General features: G+C 39.8%; 1 protein-coding gene and 1 long non-coding RNA gene across 2 annotated transcripts in view; one reads left to right on the top strand and one right to left on the bottom strand.

Annotated features, from left to right (window-relative positions):
• ZNF521 (zinc finger protein 521) overlaps window positions 1–9,773 on the top strand; it is a 282,621-nt gene extending 272,848 nt beyond the window's left edge. Inside the window, 1 exon segment of the mRNA XM_019547159.1 lies at window positions 8,945–9,773. Within this exon segment, the coding sequence (XP_019402704.1) occupies window positions 8,945–8,974 (30 nt within the window). The 3' untranslated portion in view covers window positions 8,975–9,773.
• On the bottom strand, window positions 9,447–12,863 carry LOC109318117. Its single transcript, XR_002103185.1, has 2 exons — window positions 10,032–12,863; window positions 9,447–9,984 (listed from the first exon to the last, which is right to left on the bottom strand). It is a non-coding gene; the product is annotated as an uncharacterized LOC109318117 (long non-coding RNA).
• Between the last annotated feature and the right edge of the window lie 1,193 nt (window positions 12,864–14,056).

Here is a 14,056-nt window from a genome sequence, read left to right as displayed (position 1 = left end):
CACCCTGCCCCCACAACCTCCCACATATACACAACACCCCAACATACCCTATGGCCCCCACATACACCCACACCCCACCATACACACACACCCCTAACCACTCTCCCCACACAATATAAAAGATTAAGAATTTATTTTGAGTTATTATGAAATTACTCTATATACAGTACTCACATAAATCATGACAAAATATTTTTGTAGTAAAATTAAAATGTTATAGTAGGTGTTTGACTTTGGGTTTTTTCTGGTTCTGACATGGTAACCCCTGCCCTCCCCAAAGGAGCATTTGGAGTGGGGGGGCAAGGGGAGAGACTTCCAGTGGCAAAGGTCAGGTGTTAGGAGGTGGGACTTCTGGTCCCAAGATGGCAACCAGGGGGCGGGTCAACTGTCAAGGGGTGGGGCTACCCATGCAGCCCTCAAAAGCTCACCAAACCTTGTTAAGCGGCCCTCCCCCCAAAATAATTGCCCACTCCTGCTCTACATCCATGACATAATACATGCTTACAGATGCAGGACGCTTTAAAAATGGCTGACCATGTGAAAAATTAACCCTTGATAAATCAGCTATTAGCTGACGTGCTCTACAGTAAAGCATATTGGGGAGGGTTCATTTTTCGTGTACACAAGGCTGTCTCCTCCCTGTGCAGCAGGAGAGGGAGAGGGAAGGGAGCAGGCAGCATGCAGCTGCTGGCTGGGCTTTGCCATGGCCAGCGCTGGGGGGGGTGGAGGGCAGGGTGCAGTGGAGCCCCCTCGCCTTGCAGCCCCCCCCTCCAGCTACCCAGCTGGAGTATTGGGGGGACCTGAGCCAGACCTGTGTGGAAAGGGCCTCCGTTTCACACCCCCTGCCCCTTCCCCAACTCTGGCCATGACAGAGCCCAGCTGGCAACTGTGGTGCTGCTGCTGTCAAGAGGCTCGGGCCAGAGGTGAGGGAAGGGAGACCCACCCTTCTTCATCCTCCCCCCACCTGAGCTTCTTGACGGGGGCAGCACACAGCTGCTGGCTCTGCTTTCCTGCAGCTGGAGCCAGGGGGCATGAAGCAGGGACTGGGGAGAGGGGCAGTCTGGCTGGTGGCCAGGGCTGATACAGGCAAGCTTAAGCCCCCCGACCCAACAGGAAGACATCTGTTGGGTCAGGGTGGCTCTCACTCATGGTGCTTGTGTAAAGCACCATGAGCTAGAACACCTCCCCTAAATGTCTATAGGCATTTGAAGTTCAGGCAGCTTTGAAGTTCCTTAAACTTATGCCAATGACTTAACCCAGTAATTTTAGATGGCCTTGATGGTGAGGGAAGTGCAAAGAACGATGCATATCCATGTTCATTATGCATCACCCACTTCTGGATGCTGCTCAGACAATCCCAAGGATGAGACATTCTTTTCTAAACCTAAAAATGTGCGTTATATTTTTACAAACAGCAGGTCTTTGCCATTCAGAGTTCAGAAATGGGTCACTCCTTCACTGACATTTTACTAGTAGCTCTCTATAAATTGCTGAATAAAAATGGGAGGCTTGCATTTTTAAATTCCAAGTTGTATCCCATGAGCGCCCTATCTATTTAGTGATTTTGTGATTTTGTTTCTTCTAACATAGTTTGAAATTTTCATGTATAAGAATCATAATGCTAGGTCCTCTGATATAAACATGAACGAATGTCATAAATGGTTCCCAACAGTGCCATTTCGGAGGTACTAATATCATACACAACTTTCTCAAAAAGATCAAGTAATCTAAGTTGTTTGTTTAATTATAATTCAGAGAGGACTTTTGCAAATTGTCATTGTTAACGAAGGTCACCCATGACCTAAGATAATGATTTTGTTGCCTATTAGACCTAATTATGGGCCATGTTCTACAGGGTGATAAGTGCTACTCAATTCCCTCTACTTCAATGGCATTTGAAGGTACACAGTAACTCACAGGATATGACACTGTGTATGTGGTGAGGTAGCTCTGTTGTACATCATATCAAATGTTCGTTTCATGGTAAAACCCCAGTTGTCAGAGTTGAAATGGTATTGGGTTTGTTTTGAGTTCAGTCCTAGTATCCAGTTATTCAGCCTGGATGAGACTTCATCTTTTCCTTTATCTAAAATACCAAAGAATTCAAATAAAACAATGGAGGTCAATACTCCTCTCCTTTGTCAAGTACACTGGGGTACTGTAGTTACTACTCACAACTCACAGCCTGCCTATAATCTTTCTTTCTCTGTTCTGAAACCCTCCTGCTAGTTTCCTGCTGTCACCTTTCATGAGTACTCAAACATTATCCTCTTTCCAGCTGCAGAACTCCCTTAAACCCAATCAGGACCTCCAAGTGCCAAGAATGAATCCAATTTCCAAAGATCATCACCTGAACATTAGGGGTTATTCTAAGGTACTTGAAGACACACCATTCTAAGGCAGACCATAGAAACATTTGTTTTTTTAATTCCCAGGTTTCAAAAATAGTGATTTGGGGTTTGGGGTTTTTTCTCTTACCTGCAGAGGAGCTCACTAAATTAGTGTCTTGGTTAGCTTTGGACTAAGTTCCCATACATATTTCAACTACACCAGAGTGAAAAAAATGATTTAGCTTGATCATCCAAGGATCCAATTATAACATAGGTCAAAGCTGTAACAGGAGTAGACCCAGATATGTCCCTTACATTAACTATATCGGTGAGAACACTGGCTGCATCCTGGTTAGGGGAACACCGATAGATCCCATCTACCCTACTTTTAATTGTATTGAATATGAGTCAAGGAATCAAGCTTCCTGACTTGGTCATAGTGGTGGTGTAGATCCTATATATCAAACGTAGGCTTCCCATTTTTGGATGCTTTGAAATGGCCTAAATATTTGTCTGAAACCAGCTTCTAACTATGTAGATATAACTGCACATGTGATTTTGGGCTGGTTGAGCCTTTTCCTCTCCTGGGAGGAACATCAGGAAAAATTTCCTAACCTTGAGGTCTGTAAAGCTGTGAAATTGTCTCCCAAGAGAAGTGTTGGAGCTCTAATTAAAATTGGACTGGGCAAAACACTTGAAATTACACTATGGGCAATAATCTGTCATTGGCAGGATGGGTGGAGAAAATGCCCTAATAGGTCTTATCTGTCTTTAAATTCTATGCATTTCTGTTCTTCCCGTTTATTATGCTATTTCACCTCTTTCTTTAATGGTGACACAGTGTCATCTAGAAAGGATTATAAGATGTTATTGCAAGCTGTGTGAGATGATACTAAATGTCAAAAGAAAATGCAACAGTTTCTCTGCAGGTTTGCAGCGATTATAACAAGGAAAAGAAACCATGCCTGTGTAAACCAGGCACATCAATGCAATGCTTTTCATCTGCAAGACAGTGGCAAAAGTATGCAATGGCAATATATGTTTATTGTTTTGACATTACCTTTTCATATTCTTTACAGATAAAGAATAACCTTGTTCAACCAAACCTAACACAAATGTGACTAAATCCTCTTCCATAGCAGTATATGTTGCTCCAGTCATTAAAAACATCTTTTATCCACATATTTCAAATATCCCTCAAGACTTTGGCTAAATAAGGGTATACTGTACCCTTTTTGCATCTTAATTGATAGTGTATATTACAGCTAAGTATCTCACAAATCTAAATAACTCATCAATATTGCCTCAGGTATAATTGTAATGCAGTCTATCAGGAAAGAGCCACTGCACAATATAAAAGGGCTTTAACAGAGAAACAGGTGCTGCAGTGCTTAAGCATCACAGTTTTGAGGGTTAGGGCAGTAAAAACAGGCTTACCTGAACATTTAACTAGCACTGTGATTTGGGTCTGAAGTGTTTTGTTTTGTGTTTTTAATATTGTAGCAGCTTTTTCCCTCCAGCCCCATGTGATATAAAATTTCACTGTTTGCCAAAGCATAGCTCTATGTTACAGATATTATATCATGATAGCCACTAAAGTGATGAAGTTTCAGTCTGAGATTCCAAAACCCATGTTGATATTGTTGAACTAGATTCAAAATGTGTCGTTAATAATACTCTTTTTTAGGTTTTGCTGGGTTTGCTATTTTAACAGTCTGTTCTCCTCCTCCCCACCCCCCTTCATCCCTGCATAACTGTGGAAAATCCAACATCCCATTGTTAGCCTAAGACAGTTTGAAAAGTATGATACAAGGAATAAAGAAGTAGTAAGAAGTTTGGATTAAAAAGGAGAGGAGAGATGCAGAAAATCTTGATTAGAAAGTATAATTTAATAGAACATGTATTGAACCAAATGTATTGATTAATGTAGAAGATATAGTACTTATATTGATTCAAACTAGAGATTTAGTACTAAAAGCTGTAAGCCAAAAAGCTGTTGCAGATTGCTACAAAAGTCAGTTTAATGCTGTCCTTGAGAATGCCTTCACAAAGAAATTCTTCTAATGTTTGAGGAGTAGGTAGAATGCGGTATATGTCAGTTTGATCCCGGAGGGTTTTATTTTGTACTCTAATAGCTGTTACGAGCCTACATTATATCCAAGGAGTAATTTTCCTTAGGGGTGCCCAGCTCGCTTTGTGTCAATATTCTAGCATTTTAAGTCACGTACAGTATATGCTTCTGGGAACAGTGCAGGAGCCAGCCAGACTCATAATGGTCTGCATTCATTAATAAAGGCAGAAGCTTCAGTCCCTCTATTGCCCACTACAGGGATGCCTCCCTGGTCTTCAGGGACCCGTACAGACACATTTAAAGAAAGCTTTATTTTGAGTGGGCAGGAGATGAAATGTAGGACTTGCAGGCATTTCCTAAGTCAGCTATATGCCCGAGCACAGGGGTGACCTTAATGGGTCAAAGAAGAATGCAGGTCAAAAGACTTATTATCCAGCCTGTTGGAAACCAATTGCTTTTGTTAAAAAAAAATGTAGTGCTTAAAGGTTGATGGTAATGTAGAGTTCTGTTTTACAACCTGAAACTGTATCATAGTGCAATGGGGTTTAAAAAAAAACAAAGATTATCTTTAATGTGTGCAGATAAAGGATTCCACATAAATGATAACATGTAGGGTCCCATAATTAGTTAATCAGTGGTGATTGATTACTGATGTTTGTGTTCTTGAACTAAGGAAAAAATAACATGCTGCCGTGGTACTGTCACCATCTGTTGAAAGAATACATCCACATTTCATCTCTATATTTCTTTATTTGTACCCTTTGTGCACTGCGTCTCAGGTATGATTGTGTCCTATTTTATCTAGTTAAAAAAGTCTCATTTTAATTGAATGCAACTGGAGTTTATATTAGAGATTCTAACGGGATAGCAATCAGTGAATATTTTTCCTTCCTTATATTTGATGCAGTGCATGGTATTTTTTGCAAGCTTACGCATTTTGTCTCTTTGAGATAGATAGAGATAAATATAGAAAGGCAACAAGTAACAGGAAATTATTATTACTTTCTACTGTCTCAACCATTTTTGCAGAACAACCCAATTCTCTTTGTAGAAGAGATTTCTCCAGTTAGTGTTGTATTGAAATCTGGGTATGATTTTAACTCTATAGCCTTAAGTACAGGGATTTCCCAAGGCTTTTTGCTCGTGGAAAGTGGTGTAGCCTAATGGTTTAAAGCAGCTCACTGAGAGTTAGGATTCTGGGTTTATATCACTGGTTCTGCTAGAGAAATCTCAATCTCTAGAAACAGCATACATACGTTTTGAAAGTGTTTTTCTATGTGAAATATGTTGAAGCCAAGTTCTCTCTGACTAAATAGCTATTTCCGGAATAAGATAGAGCTAGGGAAATAAGTATATTTTACAGGTTTCCTAGTTTTTTGTTTGCTTGCTTTATTTACTTATTTATTTTGAGGGAAACAAATGCAGTGGCAAAATGACTTTTTTTCCACCATGTCTCTATTTTGTATGTGCATAGCCTGGACTTGTGTGCACAACATAGATTTTCATCCTGAAATCAGAGGGGGGTTTCAAATTGCCCCATCCTCACTGGTGAGGCATGTACAGAATATTTTTCTCTTTCCATTGTTGAATACAAAATCAAAATTTTTGTTTCACAGAGGGACTGTATCTCTTACCTAACAAAAAAAATTGTATCTGTACTGTGCTGAGAGGGGGGATATTAGTATGTGTAGTCTTCAACACTTTACTTGAGTTACAGACATGCAGCAAAGAAAAAAAAACCCTCCCCCACACACAACCAGTTGGTCCAAAATCAGGAAAGATATTTAAGAGTTTCTGAAAGATATATTTTTTAAAATTTCTGCTCTTAAATGTGATGTATCAGTTGTTACAGGCCAATTCTGCTCTCACAGCCACATAGCTGTTCTTAGCAGTAACACTGGGCTATCCCTGTGTGCACAGAGCTGCCACGTCCATGTCCATGGGAGCTCCGCGTTGTTTTTCTACATGGGCAATCTTCCACTGTCATGGAAGTAGGAGCTCTGTACACAATAGGGACTGCAGAATATCAGATTCAGGATCTGCTGGGTGGTTAATAGAGAAGAGTTTTGCCCTAAATTTTTAAACACAGCACCCCTCATAAAAGCAACAACAGTTCATAACTGGGATTAATGTTTGCAATTTTCAGTCACTTAGCCATGGGGTCTCCAATAGATGGCTTTTTGTAGAATGGAATATGGCTCTCTGTGGGATTACAGATTTTTCCTCCTTTTCTGATCTCTCCTCTTCCATCCTTTGTCCACTTGTCTGGTCAATGTTATGGCCCTGATGTGCTTTCACTTTTAGTTTATGAAAAAGTCTGTCTTATGTGAAACTGAACAGGTATTTCTCCCTAACTTATGGTTGTCTAAAAACACCTTTGGGGAGCACTGATTGTTCTAGGAAACCTGAGCAATGGTGTCCTGTTTTGATTGTTTAAAATAAGTACCATTTCATGAATAAGGCCTAAGCTCCATAAACTCTTTGCATTGGGTTTCTTCGGGTCCTGCCCTATTCAGCCTTTTTCTCCACTATCCTTTTTTTTTCTTAATTATCTCTTCATTATCCCTGAAGAATCTCATTTTGCATCAGGCACTATGGTCTGGGCCACTCAGTGCAAGGGTGAGCAGGTCCTCATTCTGTGATTTGTTTTCTCTCTTTCACTTTTGTGCCTTTTTATTTTTTAATAAAAAATGTCACTGCAGCAGCAGCACTAAGTACACATACAGAGCACCTTTTAATTGTTTCACATACTGCTGCACAGCTCTTCCAGACTCCAAACTGATTATGTGTAGCTCAGTCAAAAAAAGCAGGGACAACTGACATGCATTTACTTTTGGGTAGATTCAAACATAAAGACACCCCAAATCCTTGTTCAAAATAGCAATTTGCCTCTGACTTTAAACACTCAAAACCAGGGGCCATCAGAATTCTGACTGTCACCCCATGTTTAACTTGTCCCTTTGTTTCTGAAGACTGCAGGGTCTCAAATCCGTCTGTGGGTTATATGCCGCAAGTGCAGCAATAATGGACACAATAGGATGACAAAAAGGTAGACTGTCAGATTTAACTCTTAATTTCCTTGCTCTTGTGGTTTAAAGTCAGAGCCCATTACCTGTGACTGGCCAACATTTTAGTCTGCAGTGTATTGTTCCAGCTTTACAGTATTTTGAAATGAGCTTTTGAAAAAGATGCTATATGAAATCAAATGGCATGATATGTATGTATTATATCATATATATAATTTATTATGCCATTTTATCTATTTATTTATTTATTTATTTAACTCTTCGGCCTTGGAAGATCTGAAATGCCTGCCACCAGCATTAAATCATTTTGCATTCACATCTGAAAATCCTGCCTTCAAGTGTCAATGGGTCATTTTTCTTTTCATCTTGAGAATGACACTACTTTAAAAATTCCTGCCTTACTCTGTGAGCCTTTTCTTGCCAATGTCCCATGAACTATTGCGTGTACGTGTGTGCAGCTTTATATTTGTCTAAGGCTGTTAGATTAGCATAGAATCAGACTGTATTTCACATTTGTTTTGCTGTGGCTGTTTTTATGTTTATATTCATGGGTGGCTCTTAAGCGTATGGTTCAGTAGGTGTTCGCTTCACTGAAAATGATGGATATCTTTTGGGAATAGGTTTATTTTAAAGTGCTTTAGTCCAGAAGAGTTTGAATTAAAACTGATAAAATGAACGGACTGTACAGTTTAGAAACTAATAATGGGGCACAACTGGTTTCACCTCAGGGTTGCCAGTTCAAATCTGGCCTGCATTGGTGATTGCAAAGTCATTACCCTCTGGTGTCTATTCTGTTTTCTCTGAACTGAGATTGCAGGCTTTGTCCAGTTTTCTGTGGATACTGTTAATGTTGCAGAAGACCTAGCATTCACTGGGAACCTTCTCTTATTTGGACAACAATGAGTATGAGTAAGCAGAGAGGGTGAAGTGCGATCTCACACCAAGAAACATCAGTCTCTGAACCAATATCACCTTACACAAGGCAGTACATTCATTTAAGGATATGAGAGTTTGAACTGTTGTTTGATAAATCAAAGAATCTTTCTGGCTTCCCCTTCACAATTTTTGGTCAGCCAAGTGAACATTACAGTGCCCTTTCGACGTTAAAATACTCTGTTGCTGATCATGTTTGATTGCATGTTCTAGCAAGGAAGTTAAAATTAGCATATTTCTGGTTTGTTGGCATTACAGCAAGTAAGGGAAAGAAATGTTTGGCATATGCATTACAGGCTAAATTCAACAGCATGGGAGTGGGCACTGTGGTTAGTGAACTTGAATTCACTTCCACCAGAGCATATTTGACCTAATGGACTTTAAGGCATTCCAGTGCCATTCTCCTGACTTATGAAATAAAGCCAGTGCGAAAATGTGAACAGAGAGCTCTCTTCTGTTAACATCGAAGTTTATTTAGGCTATTTTACAGAGATGGCAAATATACTATTAGTAGAATTTTTAGTACAGCTGCATGTAGCAATGCCTATCCTATAACTAAGCTCTCTTTTCTGTTTTTATTCCAGAATCATACGATGACCCAACATAGCAGTTAGTGCAAGGCCCATCTCTTCAAGAGAATTCTTTGTGGCACAAAAAGGGAACACATTTTACTCTTTGCACGAAACTTTCATTGTTAATGTATATTATTCAGAAACATTGTATTGTACCATAAAACTTGTATTATCGAAACTGTTGGATGTTCATGTGTTTGAACTTTTGAGCACCGGATAGGCTTCCTGTATATAAAGTGTTGCACATGTATTATGTTGTCTGATACTAAAATGGTCTTATAAAGACAAGTGGACTTGGGCCCTATTCAAGAAAGATAAAAATAATAATAATACTGTGTGAGGAAAAAAAGGCTTAAGAAAATGTGTCATTTTTGAAGAAGAGGGAGAAAAAAATTAACCGTTACCTTACAGCTCTGTTTGGCCTTCCTTTCATTTAAACTTAAGTCTAAAATATCTCTCTTTTGGTATACAAACAGATGAATCCAAGACTATTTTTTATTGCTGAAGATTCTTGCAAAAAATATGAAAAGGCTTTCTCACAGAGCAAGACCCCACCATTGAATAAGGCCCGTATATATATTTGTAAGCCTTGCGATATGACAGATAGCATTATCATATATGCAATAGTTGTTATGTAGATTGTCAAAGAAACTTTTTTTTTTTCCTGGATACCATTTGAAGCTTTGAGTGTTCAAGACTTTCCTTAATGATTTCACACAGCCAAATTCTTGAATCAGTTGAACTAACCTGTATGTTACTGTTATTAATGTTTACTCTGCGGTCTGAACCTGGAGATTACTGGAATTGTTTTCCAAGAGGAAATAAATTCAGTTTACCATTATGTGTGTGTTGTGTCTTATCTTTTTCTTATTTCAGTGCCATTATTATTAACATTCATTGTGTTTATTATGGTCACTTCTAAGAGTCAGCCACATTTCCATTTTACCAGGACATATACAAATGTAGAGGCAGCAGATGGTCCCTACCCCGATACCCTTCCATTTTAAATAGAAAAGACATTAGAATCATAGAAAAGTAGGGCTTGAAAGGACCTCAGGAACTCATCTAGGATTGTAGGAAACTAAGGACTGGAAGGAACCTCACAAAGTCATCTAGTCCAGCAGCCTGCTCAAGGCAGGACCACCCCTGACTAACCCATCCCAGCCAATGGCTATGTCTAACCGCTCTTAAGAACATACAGGGATATAAAGTCCACAGTTTCTATAGGTAGTCTCTTCCAAAGCTTGATCACCCTCATAGTCAGAACGTTCCTCCTAATTTCCAAACTAAATTTCCCATCCTGAAGCTTGAGGCCATTTTTCTTAGTCTTGTCTCTTATGGCCCAAAGAAAAGCCTATCTCCATCCCCTCTGTAATTGTCTTTCAGGTATTTGAAGATGATTATCAGAACCTGCATTAGTCTTCTCTTGTCCAGACTTAGTTCTTCTTAGCCTTTCCTCTAACACTTGTCAAGGCAGGATTCTCCCTATCTCTCTCTCATACAAGTGTTTGACTAACCAGTCCTTAACACTGCATGAACTCTCATACAACTACCAGGTCTAACAACAAAAACCATCAAAAACAGCCTCATCCGAAAGGGTGAGAACACCCTTGCCACAGCTAAAGCAAGATGAGAACACTTACAGCATCCTGCCAGAAGCAGTTCTTAAAATCCACTTGAGATATCCAAACTCATTTGCTGCTTTCACTGCTAGTTGGTCACCATACATCTGAATTGCCAAATTATTTTCATACTTCAGTTCCGGTGAAATCTATTATAGGCATCTTCCAACTTTGGGGGCTAGAGGCAGGAGAGAAGACTTAGAATCAGGAACCTCCTCAGTTCTTATCCCAGCTCTGACAATGACTCTGTTAACCTCATGTCCCTTAACTTCTGTGCTGGGATAGACGGCAGAAGGCAGTGTGGCTAAAGTATGCTACTTATATGATGCTCTCCACTGACAAAATAGTCCTTATGGGGTTATAATGAGATAGTGCAACTTAAAGCAACCTTGCTGGGGGCTGGATTGCCCCCTAGATGCCTTCAATACTGAGAGGAAAGGAAAACGAATATAAAGCCATCGTTGCTCACCAGTGTGCCAAGCACTGTTCAAACTCACCTGAGGACTAATGCCAAAGGCATTCTTTAGATATTTTGGCATCGCCTATCCTATTGCTCGAGTTGCTGGATTCATCCTATTGAAACTAGCATTGCTGAAATACTGCAGTTTTAGAATTGCACATCACAACAGTCCAAATGGCTGGAGCTGCTTGCCTATTGCTGTCAGGGTAGATATAAAGTGTGATTTCCACTTTGCTGAATGTCACATTTTGACTCTCCACAGATGGAGGGTGGAGGGGATAGAAGTAAAGTATGAAAGTCTCTGGTTGCCAGATATTTCAAGGAAAATGTGTCACATTTAAAACTCCAGCCTCAAGAATTTTATGCATATAATGCTGAGTACAAAAAAAAAGAAATTTTATACGAAAATCTCATTTATGCTGACAAAAGGATAAACAAAGGCAACAGTACACAAGGCTTGTAAAATGCCAGATCTATTTATAAGTCAGAAACTGTTCCCATTTTTATTCTCATTAATATATTACTCATCTCAGCCAAATTGGATGTGATGATATGTTCTTTATTCCTGACAGATACCTTAAAGGATAGAAGACATTTCAGCCTTCATGTGTGAAAGTGTGACATATTGGTTGAGACTGAAAATAGCATGTTTCTCGTAGAGTTCAAGTATATAAGAAATATTACACCCTACTGTTTTTGTAAATGCCAGAGTGCCACTGAGTTGAGACAGATGGTAGCTGGGAAAGATGCAATCTTATAATCAAAAGCTAAAATATGTCAAAAATATGTTAGCAAGCAAAACATAGCATATTACTAGCTTCTCATGTCATGACAGCTTGCAAAACATGCAAAGATGTTGAATTTCTAGTTATGTAAATAAAGTAACAGTAAACAGAGCAGCAGCAAATGTGATGAAGGCTTTATGCATTGATTGTCCCTTCAGTTTAGTGCCAAGGAATAGGAAGGTCTTATGGTCACATTCAGCCCCAGATGGATTCTAAGAGCTGGTTGCTAGTATCAAGTGCTGGAATCCTCTTACCTTTTTGTGAGTAACAGGTTTCTTAGTGATACCTAAAAAGCCATTTAAATAGATTATGGAAGACATCTAAACTTCCCAGTGAGAGTTGACTGTTCCGCTGGGAGTTATCACAGCATTTAGAAAAACAACAAGAGACACATATTGCCTTGCTCAATACAAAAATACACAAGGTATGTCTGTGTGTGTGTGTGTGTGTGTGAGAGAGAGAGAGAGAGAGAGAGAGCGAGAGCGAGCGCATGAGCTAGGACATGCTATCTACCTTGCCTCCCTATTTCCACCCCCACCTCCAGGTCAGGAAAAGCTACAATAAGAGGCTCATCTTAGTATTTATACTATAATGTGAAAGGGGACATCTATTTTTCAAGGGATGTGCAGATACAGTGATAGAAAAACTATTCATTCACCTCTGAGACTGTCTTCCTTCTATCATTTCTCATGGACATGTGTTTTACTGTAAGAGATAGTGTACTAAAATGATTATTACTCATGTTTTGTTGCCAGATCTCCAGGTCACAAAGAGTATAAATATAGACCAGATATTGCAGAAGTGGAATGATGTTTCCAAATAGCATTGGAGCACAGGACTTATGAGGAAACACAGCAGTGCCAGCTATGTCAGACACATGCCATACTAAAGATGACCTAAGAATGAACAAGCACTAATCTTTAGGTTTCCAAATGCCCAAGGACAGGAACTTTTGCCAAAATGTTTACACTCGTTTGACGAAGTTTAAACATGTAAATAAAAAGGAAATAAACACTTGACACTCCTGTTGAGGCTGGTGCTTGTCATTGCTTCCCTGACACACTACCAGAACACAATAGCATAACTTGGGGTGTGCCAGTCGAGGGCACTCACTCACAGGAGGCACCAGAATGTTGCTTCCTATGCCACAGTTGGAGCAGCAAGAGCTGGGGTGTACAGACCGCTCTGCAGCAGCTGGGGTCTTTGAGTCCCTGGGGCATGTGACACTACCCCTCCCCAGCATCCCTCTTCCCTTCCCCAGCCTCCCTCTCTCCTCCCCCCCTCCCCTCCCATAAGGTTAGTCCAGACCTGGCCCCAACTCTGGCAGGGTTTAGCTAGTTACGCCTCTGCCAGAACAGTATTCTCATGCCCGTTCCTCATTTTGGCAGCATCCCTTACATAAAAAAATAGTCACCAGTTCTCTATATGAGCATGCCCGACAAAATGCCCAAGGATAATGCCCAAGGATAATACTTTATAACTATTTCTAAAATGGTAGAATCCAAGATGGAATCCTGACATGACAAACCATCTTTTTTTTTTTGTTGCTTTGTTTCACTAACACTGTCCTCAACAAAAAAGAGAGGGAGCCGTCCCTTCCATATCAACATATGGTAGCTTCTATTTATAACAAGATTAACAATTCATTCACACCTTGATTGAATCCCGTTTTATTGAGATGTCACAACAGATTCTCACAGCCTGCAAAGGGAAAGACTTACAAATGTTAATATTGTGACAACCAAGACACATAAAAGTAAATGAATCATAATTGGCAACAATTAGAAATAGCTCGGTATGAAAACAGAATACTGTGCACTGCTGTAAGTAAGGCGAAACAGTGTGAAGGACGCCCCTGAATGATCCTGTCCATAAATTCAGAAATGAAACACTGATTCCACTGTAATGCATTCATTCATACATTACTGCTCAATTAATGTTCAAAAGATTTTTACGTCTTGGTGGTAAATGTACCATTCTCTTAAAAATGTTTGCTCCACTAGTTCTGTAGTGGCACAGGGATTACCAAGTCCAGCATTTTACTGAATGCACTCATTACACAAGCTCTCCCTTTATTTTTTCCCTTTCTTTATTTGTATGTATACGGGGTTTTAATATTATTATTAATATTGGTGAACTGTGAATGCTATACTAATAGACTCCCTGAGGAAGCTGGTAGTCCCCGGCCACCGACTCTGGTGTGCAGAACTTCTTCTGTGTGTGGAGCACAAAACATGACAAGGTCTCACTCATGTTT

Source organism: Crocodylus porosus, unplaced genomic scaffold (genome assembly GCF_001723895.1).
Source record: "Crocodylus porosus isolate Cpor-Errol unplaced genomic scaffold, CroPor_comp1, whole genome shotgun sequence".
In the NCBI taxonomy this organism is placed as follows: Eukaryota; Metazoa; Chordata; order Crocodylia; family Crocodylidae; genus Crocodylus; species Crocodylus porosus.
This window is presented reverse-complemented; position numbering and strand designations above follow the sequence as displayed.